At 47.3% G+C, this 21,330-nt stretch overlaps 1 protein-coding gene across 1 annotated transcript in view; it reads right to left on the bottom strand.

The window, feature by feature from the left end:
- LOC138680190 (zinc finger FYVE domain-containing protein 26-like) overlaps positions 1-21,330 on the bottom strand; it is a 47,654-nt gene that overhangs the window by 18,997 nt on the left and 7,327 nt on the right. Inside the window, exons 3-7 of the mRNA XM_069767860.1 lie at positions 19,945-20,020; positions 18,907-18,996; positions 17,929-18,433; positions 16,230-16,357; positions 3,108-3,269 (exon numbers count right to left, since the gene is read on the bottom strand). Of these exons, the coding sequence (XP_069623961.1) occupies positions 3,108-3,269; positions 16,230-16,357; positions 17,929-18,433; positions 18,907-18,996; positions 19,945-20,020 (961 nt within the window). The remainder of the gene's footprint in view (positions 1-3,107; positions 3,270-16,229; positions 16,358-17,928; positions 18,434-18,906; positions 18,997-19,944; positions 20,021-21,330) is intronic.

The following is a 21,330-nucleotide window of genomic DNA, read 5'->3' as shown; positions in this document are numbered from 1 at the left end:
GCCAGCCGGCAGATTCGTTCCAAAGTGAATTTTGATCACTGAGATATAATCTCTCTCAGTGATCAAAATAAAAAAAATAATAAATGACCCCCCCCCCCCCCCTTTGTCACCCCCATAGGTAGGGACAATAAAAAAAAATAAAGAATTTTTTTTCCACTAATGTTAGAATAGGGTTAGGGTTTCGGTATGTGCACACGTATTCTGTTCTTCTGCGGATTTTTCCGCTGCGGATTTGATAAATCCGCAGTGCTAAACCGCTGCGGATTTACCGCGTTTTTTCTGCGCATTTCACTGCGGTTTTACAACTGTGATTTTCTATTTGAGCAGTTGTAAAACCGCTGCGGAATCCGCACAAAGAAGTGCCATGCTGCGGAATGTAAACCGCTGCGTTTCCGTGCAGTTTTTCCGCAGCATGTGTACAGCGATTTTTGTTTCCCATAGGTTTACATTGAACTGTAAACTCATGGGAAACTGCTGCGGATCCGCAGCGTTTTCCGCAGCGTGTGCACATACCTTTAGAATTAGGCTATGTGCACACGGTGCGGATTTGGCTGCGGATCCGCAGCAGTGTTCCATCAGGTTTACAGTACCATGTAAACCTATGGAAAACCAAATCCGCTGTGCCCATGGTGCGGAAAATACCGTGCGGAAACGCTGCGTTGTATTTTCCGCAGCATGTCAATTCTTTGTGCGGATTCCGCAGCGTTTTACACCTGTTCCTCAATAGGAATCCGCAGGTGAAATCCGCACAAAAAACACTGGAAATCCGCGGAAAATCCGCAGGTAAAACGCAGTGCCTTTTACCCGCGGATTTTTCAAAAATGATGCTGAAAAATCTCACACGAATCCGCAACGTGGGCACATAGCCTTAGGGTTAGGGTTGGAATTAGGGTTGTGGTTAGGGTTGCGATTAGGGTTATGGCTACAGTTGGGATTAGGGTTAGGGGTGTGTTGGGGTTAGTGTTGGAGGTAGAATTGAGGGGTTACCACTGTTTAGGCACATCAGGGGTCTCCAAACGCAACATGGCGCCACCAATGATTCCAGCCAATCTCGTATTCAAAAAGTCAAATGGTGCTCCCTCAATTCCGAGCCCCGACGTGTGCCCAAACAGTGGTTTACCCCCACATATGGGGTACCAGCATACCCAGGATAAACTGCGCAACAATTACTGGGGTCCAATTTCTCCTGTTACCCTTGTGAAAATAAAAAAATGCTTGCTAAAACATCATTTTTGAGGAAGGAAAAATGATTTTTTATTTTCACGGCTCTGCGTTGTAAACGTCTGTGAAGCACTTGGGGGTTCAAAGTGCTCACCACATATCTAGATAAGTTCCTTCGGGGGTCTAGTTTCTAAAATGGGGTCACTTGTGGGGGGTTTCTACTGTTTAGCCACATCAGGGGCTCTGCAAAAGCAACGTGACGCCCGCAGAGCATTCCATCAAAGTCTGCATTTCAAAACGTCACTACTTCAATTCCGAGCCCCGGCATGTGCCCAAACAGTAGTTTACCCCCACATATGGGTTATCAGCGTACTCAGGAGAAACTGGACAACAACTTTTGGGGTCAAATTTCTCCTGTTACCCTTGGGAAAATAAAAAATTGCAGGCTAAAAGATCATTTTTGAGAAAATAATTTTTTTTTATTTTTATTTTCATGGCTCTGCGTTATAATCTTCTGTGAAGCACTTGGGGGTTCAAAGTCCTCACCACACATCTAGATTAGTTCCTTTGGGGGTATAGTTTCCAAAATGGGGTCATTTCTGGGGGATCTCCAATGTTTAGGCACACAGGGGCTCTCCAAACGTGACATGGTGTCCGCTAATGATTGGAGCTAATTTTCCATTTAAAAAGCCAAATGGCATGCCTTCCCTTCCGAGCCCTGCCGTGCGCCCAAACAGTGGTTTACCCCCACATATTGGGTATCAGCGTACTCAGGACAAACTGGACAACAACATTTGGGGTCCAATTTCTCCTATTACCCTTGGCAAAATAGGAAATTCCAGGCTAAAAAATCATTTTTGAGGAAAGAAAAATTATTTTTTTATTTTCATGGCTCTGCGTTATAAACTTCTGTGAAGCACCTGGGGGTTTAAAGTGCTCAATATGCATCTAGATAAGTTCCTTGGGGGGTCTAGTTTCCAAAATGGGGTCACTTGTGGGGGAGCTCCAATGTTTAGGCACACAGGGGCTCTCCAAACGCGACATGGTGTCCGCTAACAATTGGAGCTAATTTTCCATTCAAAAAGTCAAATGGCGCTCCTTCCCTTCCAAGCCCTGCCGTGCGCCCAAACAGTGGTTTACCCCCACATATGAGGTATCAGCGTACTCAGGACAAATTGGACAACAACTTTCGTGGTTCAGTTTCTCCTTTTACGATTGGGAAAATAAAAAAATTGTTGCTAAAAGATAATTTTTGTGACTAAAAAGTTAAATGTTCATTTTTTCCTTCCATGTTGCTTCTGCTGCTGTGAAGTACCTGAAGGGTTAATAAACTTCTTGAATGTGGTTTTGAGTACCTTGAGGGGTGCAGTTTTTAGAATGGTGTCACTTTTGGGTATTTTCAGCCATATAGACCCCTCAAACTGACTTCAAATGTGAGGTGGTCCCTAAAAAAAATGGTTTTGTAAATTTCGTTGTAAAAATGAGAAATCGCTGGTCAAATTTTAACCCTTATAACTTCCTAGCAAAAAAAAATTTTGTTTCCAAAATTGTGCTGATGTAAAGTATACATGTGGGAAATGTTATTTATTAACTATTTTGTGTCACATAACTCTCTGGTTTAACAGAATAAAAATTCAAAATGTGAAAATTGCGAAATTTTCAAAATTTTTGCCAAATTTCCGTTTTTATCACAAATAAATGCAGAATTTATTGACCTAAATTTACCACTAACATGAAGCCCAATATGTCACGAAAAAACACTCAGAACCGCTAGGATCCGTTGAAGCGTTCCTGAGTTATTACCTCATAAAGGGACACTGGTCAGAATTGCAAAAAACGGCAAGGTCTTTAAGGTCAAAATAGGCTGGGTCATGAAGGGGTTAATAACGGAGACTGTGCAAATGGAAGGAACGATTTCCTTTGTTATTTGTGTAAAATAGACGTACCGTATTTTTGTGCATGACATGCAGCAGTGATTTGGCAGACTCTGTACTCTGAAGGTGGGTCCAACCCAACAGGACTAGAAGACGTCTCAAAGGCTTTAACTCATTAGACAGCAGCGAGTTCAGACTGGAGAAGTCTTTTTTAAAGAAAGCCATGGCAGTAAGCTGAAAAGAAAAAAAAAAGTTGCATCACGCACAAACTGCTGCGTTTCTGACATGTTTTGTCACATGTCCGGACATCCTCCTGTCATATAGATTTGTGACTGCTGCAGCCAATCACTAACCACAGCGCTTATGGGTTGGGACTAGTGTTGACGCAAACGTGCTTGGACAAGGTGCTATCTGATCACGCGCGTGTGCTCAGTGTCTTCAGCATGCTCAAAAAATATTTTAACTGACGAAGGCAGACATCGAAACACACGTTGGAGTGGACGCATCCAGGGACAGCTTGTGTCATTTCTCCAAACAGGTAATGTAGTTTCATGCATCTCAGTCCTTAGCTTGTTTGCATCCATATATTAGGCTTATACATACCACTCGGTCAACCTGTATACTAACTAGCTCATCGACTTATATGCACATAATAATTTTTTATTTATATAGTGCCAACATATTCTGCAGCACTTCACATTTTAGAGGGGACTTGTACAGACAATATGCATTACAACATAACAGTAACACATTGATCAAAACAGATACCAGGAGGAATGAGGGCCCTGCTCGCAATCTTACAAACTGAGGATAAGGGGAGACACGTGAGGTGGATGGAAATAATTGCTTTCGTTGTTCGGACCGGCCATAGTGTAAGAATCGCGTGTTCATGTAAAGCTGCATGAACCAGTTAACTGCCTAAGTATGTAGCAGTACAGACACAGAGGGCTATTAACTGCATAAAGTGCATGAGAACATGATGCGAGGAACCCAATTATGGTTTACGTTTTTTGAATAGGTCAGAAAGGGAGCGTTAGATTAATGCATTGAGGCGGTAGGTCAGTCTGAACAAATGCGTTTTTAGGGCAGGCTTAAAACTGTGGGGATTGGGGATTAATCGTATTAACCTAGGTAGTGCATTCCAAAGAATCGGCGCAGCACATAAAAAGTTCTGGAGGCGGGAGTGGGAGGTTCAGATTATTGAGGATGTTAACCTCAGGTCACTAGCAGAACGGAGCGCACGGGTAGGGTTGTAGACTGAGACCAGGGAGGAGACATGGAGCACTTTGTGGATGAGGGTAACAATTTTGTACTGGATTCTTGAGTGGATGGGTAACCAGTGTAATGACTGGCACAAGGTAGAGGCATCGGTGTAACGGCTGGTGAGGAATATGATCCTGGCTGCAGCATTCAGGACAGATTGGAGAGGGGAGAGTTTGGTAAGAGGGAGGCCGATTAATAGAGAATTCCAATAGTCCAGACAACAGAGAAGCAGTATGAGTTTTTGCAGAGTTGAAAGTAAAAAATGTTCAAATTCTAGAAATGTTTTTCAGGTGCAGATAAGAGCGAGCCAGTGATCGGATGTGGGGGTGAATGAAGCTCTGAATCAAGTATGACCCCAAGAAAGTGGGCATGTTTCCGGAGGAATAATGGTGGAACAACACCCGGAAATGAGGTAGGTTATCAGAGGGAGGAAACATAAGGAGTTCAGTTTTTGACAGGTTCAGTTTCAGATAGAGGGAGGATATGATGTTAGACAATGCAGCAAGAATCACTGGTGTTTTCTAAAAAGGCAGGCATGATATCAGGAGCAGAAGTGTATAAATGGGTGTCATCAGCATAGAGATGGTACTGGAACCCAAATCTACTGATTGTTTGTCCAATAGGGGCGGTATACAAAGAAGAGAAGGGGGCCTAGAACCGATCCTTGAGGATGCACCTTATTTAGAATATCTACCATCCTACTTAACTGTACTACAATATACAAAATTAAGGAGTTACACCTAGGACACTCAACATCCTATCCAGCAATTCTCTATACAGGCATCTAAGCTACTTAGCCATCGTCATGCACTTTGCCTTTATGGAATATATGATCATACGTAATGAGCCTTGTGATATACCCGTACATACTCGAGTATAAGCCGAAATTTTCAGCCCATTTTTTTGGGCTGAAAGTCCCCCTCTCGGCTTATACTCGAGTCATATACCCGGGGGTCGGCAGGTGAGGGAGAGCGGGGGCTGTGTAATTATACTTACCTGCTCCTGTTGCGGTCCCTGCAGTCCCTGGCTTCCCCGGCGCTGCAGATTCTTCCTGTACTGAGTGGTCACATGGCACCGCTCATTACAGAAATGAATAGGCGGCTCCACCTCCATAGGGGAGGAGCCGCATATTCATTGCTGTAAATGATCGGTAACTGTGACCGCTCAATTACAGGAAGAAGCTGCAGCGCCGGGGAAGCCAGGGACCGCGCCGCAGCAGGTAAGGGGAGCGCAGCGCTGCGCGATATTTACCTGCTCCTCGCTCCGGTGCGGCTCCGTCTGCAGCGTCCTCTAGCAGTGACGCTCAGGTTAGAGGGCGCGGTGACGTAGTCAGTGCGCGCCATCTGCTGAGCATCAGTGCTGGTCCTGGAGACGGAGCCGCACGAGGAGCAGATAAATATTGAAAGCGCCGGCCTCCTGAGCGAAGAGAGGTGAGTATGATTTTTTTTTTTTTTATTGCAGCACCAGTAGCATTCTATATGGAGCATCTATGGGGCCATAATCAACGGTGCAGAGCAATCTATATGGCACCGCACAGCGTGATAAGGAGCATCTATGGGGCCATAATCAAAGGTGCAGAGCAATATATATGGCACAGCTTTATAAGGAGAATCTATGGGGCCATAATGAACAGTGCAGAGCAATATATACAGTGAGGCAAAAAAGTATTTAGTCAGTCAGCAATAGTGCAAGTTCCACCACTTAAAAAGATGAGAGGCGTCTGTAATTTACATCATAGGTAGACCTCAACTATGGGAGACAAACTGAGAAAAAAAAATCCAGAAAATCACATTGTCTGTTTTTTTATCATTTTTTTTGCATATTATGGTGGAAAATAAGTATTTGGTCAGAAACAAACAATCAAGATTTCTGGCTCTCACAGACCTGTAACTTCTTCTTTAAGAGTCTCCTCTTTCCTCCACTCATTACCTGTAGTAATGGCACCTGTTTAAACTTGTTATCAGTATAAAAAGACACCTGTGCACACCCTCAAACAGTCTGACTCCAAACTCCACTATGGTGAAGACCAAAGAGCTGTCAAAGGACACCAGAAACAAAATTGTAGCCCTGCACCAGGCTGGGAAGACTGAATCTGCAATAGCCAACCAGCTTGGAGTGAAGAAATCAACAGTGGGAGCAATAATTAGAAAATGGAAGACCACTGATAATCTCCCTCGATCTGGGGCTCCACGCAAAATCCCACCCCGTGGGGTCAGAATGATCACAAAAACGGTGAGCAAAAATCCCAGAACCACGCGGGGGGACCTAGTGAATGAACTGCAGAGAGCTGGGACAAATGTAACAAGGCCTACCATAAGTAACACACTACGCCACCATGGACTCAGATCCTGCAGTGCCAGATGTGTCCCACTGCTTAAGCCAGTACATGTCCGGGCCCGTCTGAAGTTTGCTAGAGAGCATTTGGATGATCCAGAGGAGTTTTGGGAGAATGTCCTATGGTCTGATGAAACCAAACTGGAACTGTTTGGTAGAAACACCACTTGTCGTGTTTGTAGGAAAAAGAATACTGAGTTGCATCCATCAAACACCATACCTACTGTAAAGCATGGTGGTGGAAACATCATGCTTTGGGGCTGTTTCTCTGCAAAGGGGCCAGGACGACTGATCCGGGTACATGAAAGAATGAATGGGGCCATGTATCGTGAGATTTTGAGTGCAAACCTCCTTCCATCAGCAAGGGCATTGAAGATGAAACGTAGCTGGGTCTTTCAACATGACAATGATCCAAAGCACACCGCCAGGGCAACGAAGGAGTGGCTTCGTAAGAAGCATTTCAAGGTCCTGGAGTGGCCTAGCCAGTCTCCAGATCTCAACCCTATAGAAAACCTTTGGAGGGAGTTGAAAGTCCGTGTTGCCAAGCGAAAAGCCAAAAACATCACTGCTCTACAGGAGATCTGCATGGAGGAATGGGCCAACATACCAACAACAGTGTGTGGCAACCTTGTGAAGACTTACAGAAAACGTTTGACCTCTGTCATTGCCAACAAAGGATATATTACAAAGTATTGAGATGAAATTTTGTTTCTGACCAAATACTTATTTTCCACCATAGTATGCAAGTAAAATGTTAAAAAAACAGACAATGTGATTTTCTGGATTTTTTTTCCTCAGTTTGTCTCCCATAGTTGAGGTCTACCTATGATGTAAATTACAGACGCCTCTCATCTTTTTAAGTGGTGGAACTTGCACTATTGCTGACTGACTAAATACTTTTTTGCCCCACTGTATATGGCACAGCTTTATAAGGAGCATCTATGGGGCCATAATGAACAGTGCAGAGCAATATATATGGCACAGCTTTATAAGGAGAATCTATGGGGCCATAATGAACAGTGCAGAGCAATATATATATGGCACAGCTTTATAAGGAGCATCTATGGGGCCATAATTAAAGGTGCAGAGCAATATATATATATATGGGGCACAGCTTTATAAGGAGCACCTATGGGGCCATAATCAACGGTGCAGAGCAATATATATGGGCACAGCTTTATAAGGAGCATCTATGGGGCCATAATGAACAGTGCAGAGCAATATATATATGGCACAGCTTTATAAGGAGCATCTATGGGGCCATAATTAAAGGTGCAGAGCAATATATATATATATGGGGCACAGCTTTATAAGGAGCACCTATGGGGCCATAATCAACGGTGCAGAGCAATATATATATATGGCACAGCTTTATAAGGAGCATCTATGGGGCCATAATGAACGGTATAGAGCATTGTATATAGCCCAGCTTTATGTGGAGCATCTATGGGGCCATAATGAACGGTGAAGAGCATTCTATATAGCACAGTTGTATATGGAGCATCTATGGGGCAATAATGAACGGTATGGAGCATCTATTTTTATTTTTGAAATTTACCAGTAGCTGCTGCATTTCCACCCTAGGCTTATACTCGAGTCAAGTTTTCCCAGTTTTTTGTGGCAAAATTAGGGGGGTCGGCTTATACTCGGGTCAGCTTATACTCGAGTATATACGGCAAGTCGAAATTATATTTAAGTGTGTATATAACTGTCCCTGGGTCTTAGGCTGGTTTCACATTTGCGGTTGTGTCCACTGAATTTCTGATGCATACATCCGCATGCGTCTTGATTTCATATCTTTTACATTGCAGACGCAGGTGCATGCGTTTGCATGCGTTCGCCCGCGTTTGCTTACGCATGCGTATTTTTGCGGTGTGTGGCTGGGCGCAGCTAATGCACCATGAATTTTTGTTGGCGGCAAATTTCCGCCGCCATATGCATGCAGATGCTTGCAGAAGGAGTGCGTCAAATAAACACATTACAGGCTATGGGAACGCATGCGTACACAAGAACATGCTTGTGTTTGCACAAGGGTCTATAATACAGAAATCCCGTGAGCCACGCCCATTTGGCATGGCTTGTGTCAAGGAAATTCTCCCCAAAAATGTTTTTCCTATCAAACACGTGCATAAAAAGGAGATTTTTGTGTACTCACCGTAAAATCTCTTTCTCTTAGCCTCTAATTGGGGGACACAGGACCATGAGTGTTATGCTGCTGTCCACTAGGAGGCGACACTATGCATAATCTGAAAAAGATTAACCGTGGCTCCTCCTCTGCAGTATACACCCCTGGACGGCGTCAGCCCTCTCCGGTTTTGTGCAAAAGCAGTAGGAGGAACGTGACATGAATAACATAGCCATGCCTATAAGAAGGCAACTATGTACGAGCTCAAGCAAACAATATGAGAACTCGACAGTAACAACGGCCCGGAAGGGCAACAGGGTGGGAGCTGTGTCCCCCCATTAGAGGCTAAGAGAAAGAGATTTTACGGCGAGTACACAAAAATCTCCTTTACTCTGTCACCTCATTGGGGGACACAGGACCATGGGATGTCCCAAAGCAGTCCCTGGGTGGGAAGCAATGGACGAATACTGTGCAGACAGGCCGCTACACTTGGGGTACCGCCGCCTGCAGAACTCATCTACCCAGGCTCGCGTCCGCTGAGGACTGGGTATGAACCCTGTAGTGTTTAGTAAACGTGTGTAGGCTAGTCCAAGTGGCCGCCTTACACACTTGTTGTGCCGAAGCCTGGTGCCAAATGGGCCAGGAGGCCCCTACCATCCGTGTAGAGTGTGCCGTAATATCTGCTGGAAGAGGAGAATTCTTAAGGAGGTAGGCGTCTTGTATGGTGGATTTGATCCACCTGGCAAGGGTAGCTTTGGAAGCTGGCAGACCCTTGCGGCCGCCTTGTGGAAGAAGGAAAAGAGAATCAGACCTCCGGAAGGACGCAGTCCTAGACAAATATACGCAATGCCCTGACAAGGTCAAGCCTATGCAGAGCCTTCTCCACTCTATGAACTGGGACCAGACAAAGGGATGGCAGTGAAATTTCCTCATTGAGGTGGAAGTGGGACACAACCTTCGGAAGGAAGGATATGACCATACGGAGAACTACCTTGTCCTGGTGAAAAACCATGAAGGGCCGTCTGCAGGAGAGTGCTCTCAGTTCAGACACCCTGCGTAGCGAGGTGATTGCCACCAGGAAAACCACCTTCTGGGATAGAAGGAAGAGCGGGACCTCCTTAAGGGGTTCAAAGGGTGGTTCCTGCAATGCTGTCAGGACCAGGTTGAGGTCCCACGTTTCTAGTGGTCATCTGTAGGGGGGAACCAATCAGGAAACCACCTGAAGAAAAGTCCTTACTTGTTGCTTGGTAGCAATGCGCCTTTGAAAAAGCACTGAGAGGGCTGACACCTGGCTCTTAAGCGAGCCCAGGGACAGCCTGGCCTCCAGACCCGATTGGAGAAAACCAAGTACTTTGGGTAAGGAATAAGGGAGTGGAGTCTGGCCACGAGATTCGCACCAGGTAAAGAAAGCTTTCCAGGTACAGTAATAGATCTTGGCAGAGGCTGGCTTCCGTGCCCTGATCATGGTTCCAATGACGTCCGGCGAGAGCCCTGCCTGGGTTATAACCCAGGTCTCAAGGGCCACGCTGTCAAATTGAGAGCCCCTGAGTTCTGGTGGTAGAACGGGCCTTGTGATAGAAGATCGGGGCGGTCGGGGAGACGCCAGGGGGCGTCTACTGTAATTGTTACGATGTCGGTGTACCATGTACGTCTGGGCCAGTCCGCTGCGATTAGGATGGTTCGAACTTCCTCTTGCTTGATCTTCCTCACCACCCTGGATATCAGGGGGAGAGGTGGAAAAACGTACAGAAGCTAGAACTGGGTCCAGTCCTGAACCAGAGCGTCTGCTCCGAGCGACCGCGGATCGTGTGTTCTGGCCATGAAGTTGAGACCTTGGCATTGAAGTGGGATGCCATTAGGTCCACATCCGGGGTCCCCCAGCGATGGCAAATCTGGCGAAAAATTTAGGGATGGAGAGACCACTCTCCCGAGTCTATACCTTGTCGGCTGAGGAAGTCTGCTTCCCAGTTGTCCACACCTGGAATGTGGACCGCTGAGAGAAGCGACCCTGTGTCCTCTGCCGAGTGGAGGATATGTGACACTTCTCGCATCGCCTGAGTACTGCGGGTCCCCCCTTGGTGATTCACATATGCCACAGCCGTGGCATTATCCGACTGTATTCTGATGTGAGAGGCTGCCAGTAAGTGATGAAAGGCCCTCAATGCCACGAGGATGGCACGAATTTCCAGGATGTTGACGGGCGTGGTCGCTTCCACTGGGGACCACTTGCCCTGTGGTGTAGGTGCACTGCACCCCAACCCGTCAGGCTCGCATCGGTGGTCAGAACCTTCCATTGACCTGTGAGAAAGGATTTCCCCCTTTGCTAGCGAGGTTGGCTTGAGCCATCAGTGCAGGGACCTCTTGGTTGACGACGTTAGCGGGAACTCCCTGTCGAGAGAGAAAGGGTTTTTGTCCCAGGACTTGAGGATGGCTAGTTGGAGAGGCCTGAGGCGAAACTGGGCAAATGGGATGGCTTCTATTGCTGCCCCCATTCTGCCGAGGACTCTCATGGCAAACCAGAGATCGAGGGGGTTTGCGGAGGAGGGTGCGAACTCCTAGGCGGAGAGCCAGTGCCTTGTCCTTGGGAAGGAGCACTAGACACCTGGAGGTGTTGAATAGCATTCCCAGGAAGGTCAGAGACTGACTCGGGGTTGGTGATGACTTTTGTAAGTTGACTAACCAGCCCATGCGACTCAGTGTCGACTGTAATTGAGAGGCGGAGCTCGCAGTCCTTGAAGGTGGGAGCCTTGATGAGTAGATCGTCCAAGTATGTCTATGGAGGCGAGATATTCTCCCTTCTCCATGGACGTAATGATGGACCGAAGAGACCATGCGGAAGTGACGGACTCGTACATATTTGTTGAGTTGTTTTAGGTCCAATATGGGCCGCACACTGCCTCCTTTCTTGGGGACTATGAATAGATTGGAGTAGAACCCTCGGAAGCGCTCGGTCGTGGGGACCGGTACTATGACTCCTGCTTGAAAAAGCGAGGAGACCGCTTGTCATAAGGTACGAGCCTTGGCCGGTGGTTTTGGGGGGACAGAAAGGAAGAATCGGTCCGGTGGGTTGGAGGTGAACTCTATCTTGTATCCGGAAGACAATAGTTCCCTGACCCACCTGTCTTCTGTAATAGGCAGCCAGACTTGATGAAAGAGCAAAAGTCGGCCGCCTACGGGTGTTGTGTCTTCCGGAGTCCGTGAGTCATGATGAGGAGAAAGTCTGAGATTTTCCTCCTCTGGGCTTACACTGGGCTGTTTTTGACTGCCAGGTCTTGTCCGACCGTTGCGTTGACCGCGAGTTGTCCCTGCATGGGGAACGGTTCCGATTTTGTGCTGGACGCGAGACAGACCAGCCCGAAGACTTCCGAAAGGATCGGAATCGAGTTTGGTTATGCTTCTTGTAAGTGCGTTTAGGTTTCAGTTGGGGGAGACAGATACTCTTACCCCTGGTGGTGTTGGATATCATCGTGTCCAACTGTTCACCAAAAAGTCGCCCACTAAGGTAGGGGAGGTGCGTGAGGGACTTCTTTGTGGCTGCGTCCACTTTCCATTCCCGCAGCCAGAGGATACGCCGAATTGTGATGGCGTTTGATGCTATCCCTGCTACACCCCTTGCTGAATCCAGAGCTGCATGAAGCATGTAATCTGCTACGACTGCTATTTGAACCGCTTGGTCTGACAGCTCAGGAGCGGATGCTTGGAGGCCAGCTTGTAAATTTTTGGCCCAGGCCAGAATGGCCTTCGCAGCCCAAACTGAAGCGAACTCAGGAGCCAGGGATGCCCTTGCAGCCTCGTAAATTGAATGAGCCATGCGTTCTACCTGCCGGTCTGCTGCATCCCTGAGGGTTGAGCTATCTGGCAGTGAAAGGAGGGTCTGTTCTGCTAGTCTAGAGACTGGGGGGTCCACTTCGGGTGGGTCTGTCCATTCCTTGGTATCCTTCTGTGGGAAGGGGTACCTCGCCTCCAGATGTTTGCGATTAGCGAATTTTTTCTCAGGCTGTGAGAGCTGCTTTTTAAGGATTTCCTTAAACTCTGGGTGGTTACAGAAAACCTTAGGCGGCTTCAGAGGTCCTTCGAAGGAAATCTTGTGTTCTTGGGCCTCTGGTGGCGGATCAGAAATGTCCAGCACCCGATGGATGGAAGAGATTAAGTCCTCAACTAGCGCTGTATTGCTAGGAGGGATTGGGATCAGGGACCTCTCCATTTCCTTGTCTGAGTCGGAGTCACAGATGCCTTCCGAATCCAGTGTATCACTGAGGCGTCCCCTGCTGGGTGAGCTGGGGCGGAGGCCTTCTCTGGTCGGGGATTGCGGAGATCTGCATTGTCTGCCCCTGGAAGTGGGCGGTCTAGATGACCTAGAACTACGGTGTCTCTCCCTAGAAGGGGATGACCGTGTGCTATGAGATGACGCAGATGAACGTGACCTGTGGGTCCGCTTGCGTCCTGACCTAGAGGTGGATGTGCCAGGGTCGTCCTGTGCCTGAGTCAAGCTCTCCCTTTGCTGGGTAGCGGTCATAGCCGAGGCATGACTCTGCAGAGCCTGAAGCAATGTGGAGGTTAGGTTATCTATAGACTGCGTCATAGATTAAGACATCTGAGTGACCCATTCCGGCGAGGCATTAGACACTGAAGCATTGGCAGGGGCCTCTTGGGGCTCTGACCCAGTAGTCTGAGTGCAGTCCTGGTAGTGCGGGTACGTGCTGCCACTGGGGAGAGCGGTCCCGCAGGCTGTGCAGAATGCATAACAACAGTCCTGCCTGGTTCTCTTGGACCTTGAGGCCGGCATAGTGCACAGAATGCAAAAGGGCTGGCTATGCAGAGCACCTTACAGGGGTAGCTATGCAGAGGAACCTATAGGGGAGACTTATAGGGCAGGGGTCCCCAACTCCAGTCCTCAAGGCCCACCAACAGGTCATGTTTTCAGGATTTCCTTTGCATGTTGGTGGGCCTTGAGGACTGGAGTTGGGGACCCCTGATATAGGGAATATGGATTCACAGCCGAGTAAAACAACCCAGCTGTGATCTTACCCCACCAGTTTGCTCCTAGGTCCAGCGCCGAAGAACCACAGTCCTGTGCCCCCCAGAGACTGGCTGACCTGGTCCTGCTGACCGGAAGATGCAGGGTTAATCTTTGTTGCAGTAGAAATGGCAGCCGAGAAGAAGAGGCAGGGGGAGAAGGGGGCGGAGAGCTGAGGAAAAAGGCGGCAAAGCTGTGTAAAAACGCACCCTGTCTCAATCCGCCCCCTCTGTGACACTGTAGAGTGTCATCTTTGTCATCCGGGGGGCGGCAGCTACAGCTAGGCCAAAGCTGCGGCCTAAATTAAATGCCTGATGCCCAGAAAGGCTCCAGGCTGACGTGGAAGTCCAGGAGGGGGTCGGATCTGAACCGGACCCACCCCCCCCCCGGATTTAAAGGCAGGGTAGCGGTGGGGCTATAGGCGGAAAGGGGGGCCCTGTAAGGGGTCCCCCTGAGGCAGTATAGAGCTGGTGCTGCCGCAGATACAGGGCGCAGGGAGCCCTGTGTCTCTATTGTGCCATGCCTGCCTGCACTCCCCCCGGCCCCGGCAGGAGCCCGCAGCTGGGCTGGGGTCCCTGGATGCAGGCGCAGTGTGCTGGCCCATTGTTGGGAGCTGCAGAGTGCTGCCTGTACAGGCCCTACCTGAGGCCTCTCAACCCAATGCCCCCAGAGGGGGATTAGGGAGGGTGCTGCTATGACCTTCAGGGTGCTTCATCCGCACCTCGACCTCAACCCAGAAACCAAACGGAATTGGGAAAGGAGGGGGGGGTTCTCAACTTTGAACCAGCACCCGAGGGACTGGGGTAGGAGCTACATAGGGAATAGCCATCTCGACTTCAACCGGGTACCCCGTAATAGGGGGCCGAGGAAGGAGCCATGCCGGGAGTCTCAAAGGAGACCCACTTTTCTTTATCTATAATCCGTCAGAAAAAAAATCTTAGGTGTGCCTCCTATGCGACACTAAGCAAAAACTGGAGAAGGCTGACACCGTCCAGGGGTGTATACTGCAGAGGAGGAGCCACGGTTAATCTTTTTCAGATTATGCATAGTGTCACCTCCTAGTGGACAGTAGCATAACACCCATGGTCCTGTGTCCCCCAATGAGGCGAGAGAGTAATAGCATATGATAAGACTAAATAAATAAAACTCTGGTGGTTTAACCCGAACTGAGCAGGCTTTGCTGGACAGGTAGATGTAGTTCATTTGGTAACATAAAATTACCATGTGCCTGTCTAGTTGTTCCCAATCTTTAAAAAAAGATAGTCAAAGTCATCATGAATGGTAAAAGAGCTAGTAAAGTTCCTGCTTTCTAGGAAGGAGAGGAGTACTTGTCCTCGACGTGGAGGGTGTCCCTTACTGTCCAGATAAGATCCCACATGTCTGGAGCAAGCTTAGAGACCAGCTCAGACTGAGTCAGGAGTGTCCCCAAGATTCGAATGGTGAATAAGTGGAGTGCGACCCAGGATAGTAAACACCGCACCATCGAGAGAGGGAAGGAAAAAAAAATAAAATTTTAAAAAAGGGAAAGCCATAGGAACCTGAACTGAGTAGTAGACCTGATGCAGGCTGTGTTTAACGCCCATGGACACAATGCTAAGAAATTTATGCTTACTGTCATAGGAAATAGTTATTAAGGTTGAAGGAAGACTTTAAGTCCATCTAGTTCGACCCATAGCCTAACCTAACATGCCCCAACATGTTGATCCAGAGGAAGGCAAAAAATACCCATATGGCAAAGAGTATGGTATGGTATAGCACAGCCAACACTTTTTTTAACCCAGTGCTGAGCATCTCAGTTGCAGGGTATTTGTGTTCAGTTCTGTAACCCTCAATACTATGAACGAGAAAAGTCTGGAGGCACAGCATTCACATAGTCTATCTTCAGCTGTGACTGTCCTCTACTAGAGGGTCCTTGGGTTCTTTTACAGTCACTGTTAAAACACATGCCATAAATATATTGATGTGTGATTGCTTGGTGTATTGCGAGCTGGACACTGACCAGCTCCATGACCACTGGGGCAAACATGTAACTACTTGTTCAGTTCCGGGTTGGAAAAGATATAACCCAAGGTCCTGGGTTCCCCAATGGACTGTGCAAGACAAGGCTTTTACAAGCTAAGCTGGACTAGAGGCGGTAGAAGGAGGATCGGACCCGAAAATTAGTCTCCCCCTTCCATGTTTCCTCACTAAAACCTGTGATCTCTAAAACCTTGATGCCCACAACGAGGGAACCTATCCGCACTAACAATTAAAGCAGCATGAATCGTTTAACGGGTTCCTTTTAACTTTACATCCAACATTTTGGAGATCTACCAAATAGCAAACGTTTGGTCATGAGTGGTCCAGCAGCACAGAAAAGACACCTTCTGTCAGGTCACACACCAGCTGAGTGGGTATATTCAGTGTAAATATTTTTCTAATACACCAAGTAACAATGACACGAAACATCACTGACCAGAATTTGCTCCAAGAAGTGTTTGCCTGTACAGAGACTGTAGAAATAGATGTTCTTCCATGGTCGCGGCCCCTCCTTGAATAGGCTGAGGACTGCCCTTTCTGCATCACAGAGGTCCTGAACTTCTCCTAATTACAAAACAAAGTGGAGAAGAACATGTTATAATGTAGAAATGATGCGATTCAATTACCAAGTCTAGCAATCTGTGGCCGCTGGAGAGAATCCCGGAGAACTGCTCCCTACCTGACCACATCCCCGGCTCCTCTATTATCCAGCCTCACGTCATCACTGTAGCTCGATGCAAATGACACGCAACTCAGAAGAGCTGTGGATGCTCAGACATAGGAGGCGATACTCCGAGCTTCTGTCCGATGCCCACAGATTACTCACATGGATGGACCAGGTCGCAGAAACCTTCTGATGAATGTATCTTCCTGACCATTTGTCAGGAAACACGTTGGTAAATCAGATCTTTTATGCAGAGACATTAAAGGGGATTTCCATCTCCTATCACTAGGAAAAGCCATCTCCTAATGATCACTGGAGGTCTGAGTTCTCAGACCATGCAGTACATTTTTTGGCAACACCATAAATAAGTACCGTAATAAATAACAAGAAATCCCTCGCATGAACGCAGCCTTCTGCACTAGACACACATTTCAATAGTAAATTCATGTAAACCGGAACGACCATCGCGTGGAACGCAAATGTGCTCCAGCCAAATGGACGTCACTTCCAGCGCTAAAATGAGGGTAGCAGCTAATCCCGTGATAGTGGAAGTCGGCGTTATTGGAGGGCGAGAGGACAGAGACAAGCGGTAATAAGCTATAATCAGACAGGACTCCGATGACATGCCCCCCATCTATGGATGAATATCCAATAATTAGAAGGACTCTCCCAATATTGTAATGAGGTGAATCTGTACACAAGTCGGATATATATAACGGACATCCTACTGAATACAGGAGGTCATGTTCATCGAACATTGAGGACACAGGTCAAATATACGTTAATAATATCACACGCCGAATAGAGAGGTTATTAACCCCAAGGAAGAAAAACAAAAAGAAAATAATCCTAAAACACCACAATATATGGCATGTATAACCATAATGATCTCCTGGATCAAAGTACAGGCATGGCCATAACTGCCAAGTGAACATATTAGATTCTAACTGAAGCTGACCTGCTCATCGAGTCCACTGAGGTTGGTTAATTCCATCCAGTAGATCCATCTTGTCTAGCGCTGAATAATTTTCTTGCCCCAATCTGATTGTCTGTGGGACAACCTCAATAACGCCAAACGAGATGGACCCCTGATGCCACTCACAACCGACCAATTCACAGAAGGGGTGACTGCTTAGTATAAGATTGCACAAAAGCGGGGTGTATAGGGTGCTGGTCACACACAGGTAATGCGCAGTGTCTGGCTTACAGGCCATTAGTGATGCCCATACTATTAGATTAAGCAGGCTGCCAGGCACTATCTAAGTGTATCCCATGAAAACAGACACCCTAGTATATAAGGCAGTTGAACACTGCTGCCACTTTTTTGCTGTATTAAAATCGGGGAAAGATGCGGGCTCAGTGACTGAGCGTGCATCAAAGAGAGACACGACCTATGACGTACTTGTACGTCAAAACTCGTGAAGGGGTTTAATAGTAATGGTAGGTAAATCCAAACTGTTCACTTACAAACCTTTTGCACTGACGATACGCGTTCTTATTTGCTCAGTAGCCAAGGTGCCATACAAGGTGGCTAGTCCATAGTTCTGCTTCCTCAGTAAGCACGCCTGAACACGATCCTCGGAGAACATTCCCTTGTCCGAGCAGACATTAAAGAGCTCTTCACACAAACGCCGAAGCTCAGGAGCCTGCAGCTCCAGACTGAAGTGCATGGTGCTTAAGACACTATATATGTGACTGACTGTCTGTGACGTGGCGGCCGCCTCCTCCTGGAGGGATGATAACGAGCGTAAGAGGAAGGTCACAGTGATGTTCAGAAGATAGAGATTGTATTCAGCCGAGGCCGGGTGACTATCAGCCACCAACAGAAAACCAATCAGCGACTGAACAAGCCGAGGATGCTGGGACAAAGCCCCCCATAGACACGAGATTGTGGCCTCGCTAAACCGAGGACTCGGAAATTCCCTTCTGTTTTCTTTTACTACGGAGCAACTGTACAGAAAAGCTTCATACAGCTCCTGTGGAGGAAAACATTGTATTAATGACAAAGGTTCAGACACACCGTAGAACAGCCGGCAGGGCCGGCAACCCGTCCATGCCCCACACGCGCTCAGTAGGGCCGGCAGCCCATCCACACCCCTTATGCGATACACCTGGCAAAGACTGACCCGTGCAAACACCATATACACCCAGCAAGGATGGTGAATTGTCCATATACACCCGGCAAAGACTGACCCGTCCACACACCATATACACCCAGCAAGGATGGTGAATTGTCCATATACCATATATACCCGGCAAAGACTGACCCGTCCATACACTATACACACCCGGCAAAGACTGACTCATCCATACACCCAGCAAAGACTGACACGTCCATGCACCATATACACCCAGCAGGGACGGGGACATGTACATAGTGTGTGTGAAATATGTGTGAAGTGATTGGATACAGAATAATTGGAACTGAAATGGATTCTTCAGTTTTCACCTTCACACTTTCCTCTGACGCTTCTTTCTCAAACTCCTCCAGAAGAAGAAGAAACTCTGCTTCATCTCTCAGCACTTCCAGCGGCTGCTTCTACAAGATAAAGAATACTTAGGGTACCGTCACACTATAACATTTCGATCGCTACGACGGTACGATTCGTGACGTTCCAGCGATATCGTTACGATATCGCTGTGTCTGACACGCAGCAGCGATCAGGGATATGGCTGAGAATCGTACGTCGTAGCAGATCGTATGGAACTTTCTTTCATCGCTGGATCTCCCGCTGTCATCGCTAGATGATCATACTGAAAAAGGACACCTAGGATTAACCTAACTACCAGAGACAGCAATGATGTGCGTGCAGATGTGGTCAATGACAACAATGCTGTGCTCCTACAGTACAGGAAGTGTTGACATAGGGACACCTCAGCAGACGAGCCCATCTGTTAGATTTATTCTGGCCGTACTAGTGTAAGGGAAAACCAAGTTATAGAATCATCATCATAACAACTCTTTTTCCAACCAGAAAGAAGAACAGAAACTGTCGCCCATGGCTGCATTACATGCTTCTCTGGGTGGTGGCCAGAATGTAAAGCGAGTGCGACTGTATCAGAAGGCTGCGCTCAGGTTACACTCGCCACTGAAGGGATAACCAAAACAAAAGCCAGTTTTTTTAATGAAACCCAATTGTAAAAAAAAAAGGATTTTTAACCTCAATTTTATGCACTGAATAAAAAAAAAAAATAAAAAAAAAAAAATAAAAAATTGTTGCCAAAGTTGCACAACCACTTCAAAAAATGTCCACCATAGTTAAGCCCCCAATTCCAATGTAGGTAGATTTTACTTCCAATTTGCACTGCAAAGGGTTAAATAGGCATCACATGTAACAGTGCAGATTGCACTTAGGTTTTTCTGCGTGTGAATGGTGCCTTGTAAAGCTCTGCTCACTTGCATGGCATGGTGACTTATGGCAGATTTCCTGGTGTGTGTTTTATGCACCGTCCCACACACTTTACGTACACTAGCTGAATTACTTACAGCCTGTCCGTGCCACGCTTCCAAGGCATGAAACCAAAACCAGGCGAGCTTCTGTGGGGTGTGCGCTTCATCATATCTGCAAAGACAAAGCAGAAGAGACAAGAAAAATATACTGTATTCAGATTCCATCAGAAAATAGTTTTGCATTTACTATAAGAGCGCAGTATCCAGGGAAGGACGGGCAACCATTAATCGGTGCTCCTAGAAAAGCGTCACCTGGTGTCACATTGAGACTGTAGGTACGCTGGGTGAGAAGGACCCTATGCTGTCCCTTTATCTAGGGAAGCCCTAGTCTATCCCTAACCCCAGGGATACTCCTGAAGGTGGAGATGCCCAGGTCTCCAACCCATCTGTGCTGCTATGAAAGCCTACACAACTCCCACCCACCCCCAGGGAAGAAAAGGGCAGGAATAAGAAAGGTAAGACCAGTTGGACAGACTGGGGAAAACCAAGCGGAAGATGGGAGCATATCAACAAGGCAGAAAAGCAGCACAAAGGTACGCCAAACAGGGGGGAAAAAAAAAACAGAATAGGTGTTCACAACAAACTGCATAGGAACAATCTCAAGATGAGAAGGGCGACTCTCCGGAACACTTTCTCCACTGAAGACTGAAACAGAATGAATATTCTATAGCTGGCATGGAGGGAATCCAGGCAGAGGTTTCTACAATGGAAGGGTGTGGTTCCAATAAGCAGCACAGCCAATAGACCATGAGGAACTCTGAACCCTTTCCACGCCTCAAGAAACATGTTAACTCATGAATGACTAAAGATTTAAACACGACAATCCTCTAATCTCAGTCGTACCCCTGGTCCCAGCAGAATGTGGCACATTCATGACACCTGGCAGGTGGACCAGAATAGGCAGCGGAATATCAGGACAGGTGGAATGTCATGGATGGCGAACGATACATGTAACAGGTCAGACCTCCATGATGAGCAGAATGAGTGCCGATCATAAGCTGCAGCCACAGCTAGGCTACATAGACTTCTATACAACACCCAGCACCGACCTTGACTGAGATGACATCACCGGCTGGGGAGACCTGTCATTACCAAACCCAGCCATCAAGCCCTGAGATTAATAATGGAGAGGCGTCAGTCAAACGCCCCACTACTAGACCTGTAAGTAATTAAACACTTACAAAGAAAAGTCTAACGGTAGCGAATGGGTAAAAGAAAGGGTCAGGGAGTGATTTTCACAAATAAAGGACTTTATCTTTGTTTTCATTATGGGGTTAGTAATGGGGGGTGTCTGAAAGACGCCTCTCCATTACTAACCCGTGTTTGATGTCAGCTAACATTACACAGGTGACATCAACCCCAAACCATTACACTGATTGCACCCCACACCAGGGCAAGCGGGAAGAGCTGAAACCAAACGTC

This window comes from Ranitomeya imitator, chromosome 1 (assembly GCF_032444005.1).
Source record: "Ranitomeya imitator isolate aRanImi1 chromosome 1, aRanImi1.pri, whole genome shotgun sequence".
NCBI classification, from domain to species: Eukaryota; Metazoa; Chordata; class Amphibia; order Anura; family Dendrobatidae; genus Ranitomeya; species Ranitomeya imitator.
This window is presented reverse-complemented; position numbering and strand designations above follow the sequence as displayed.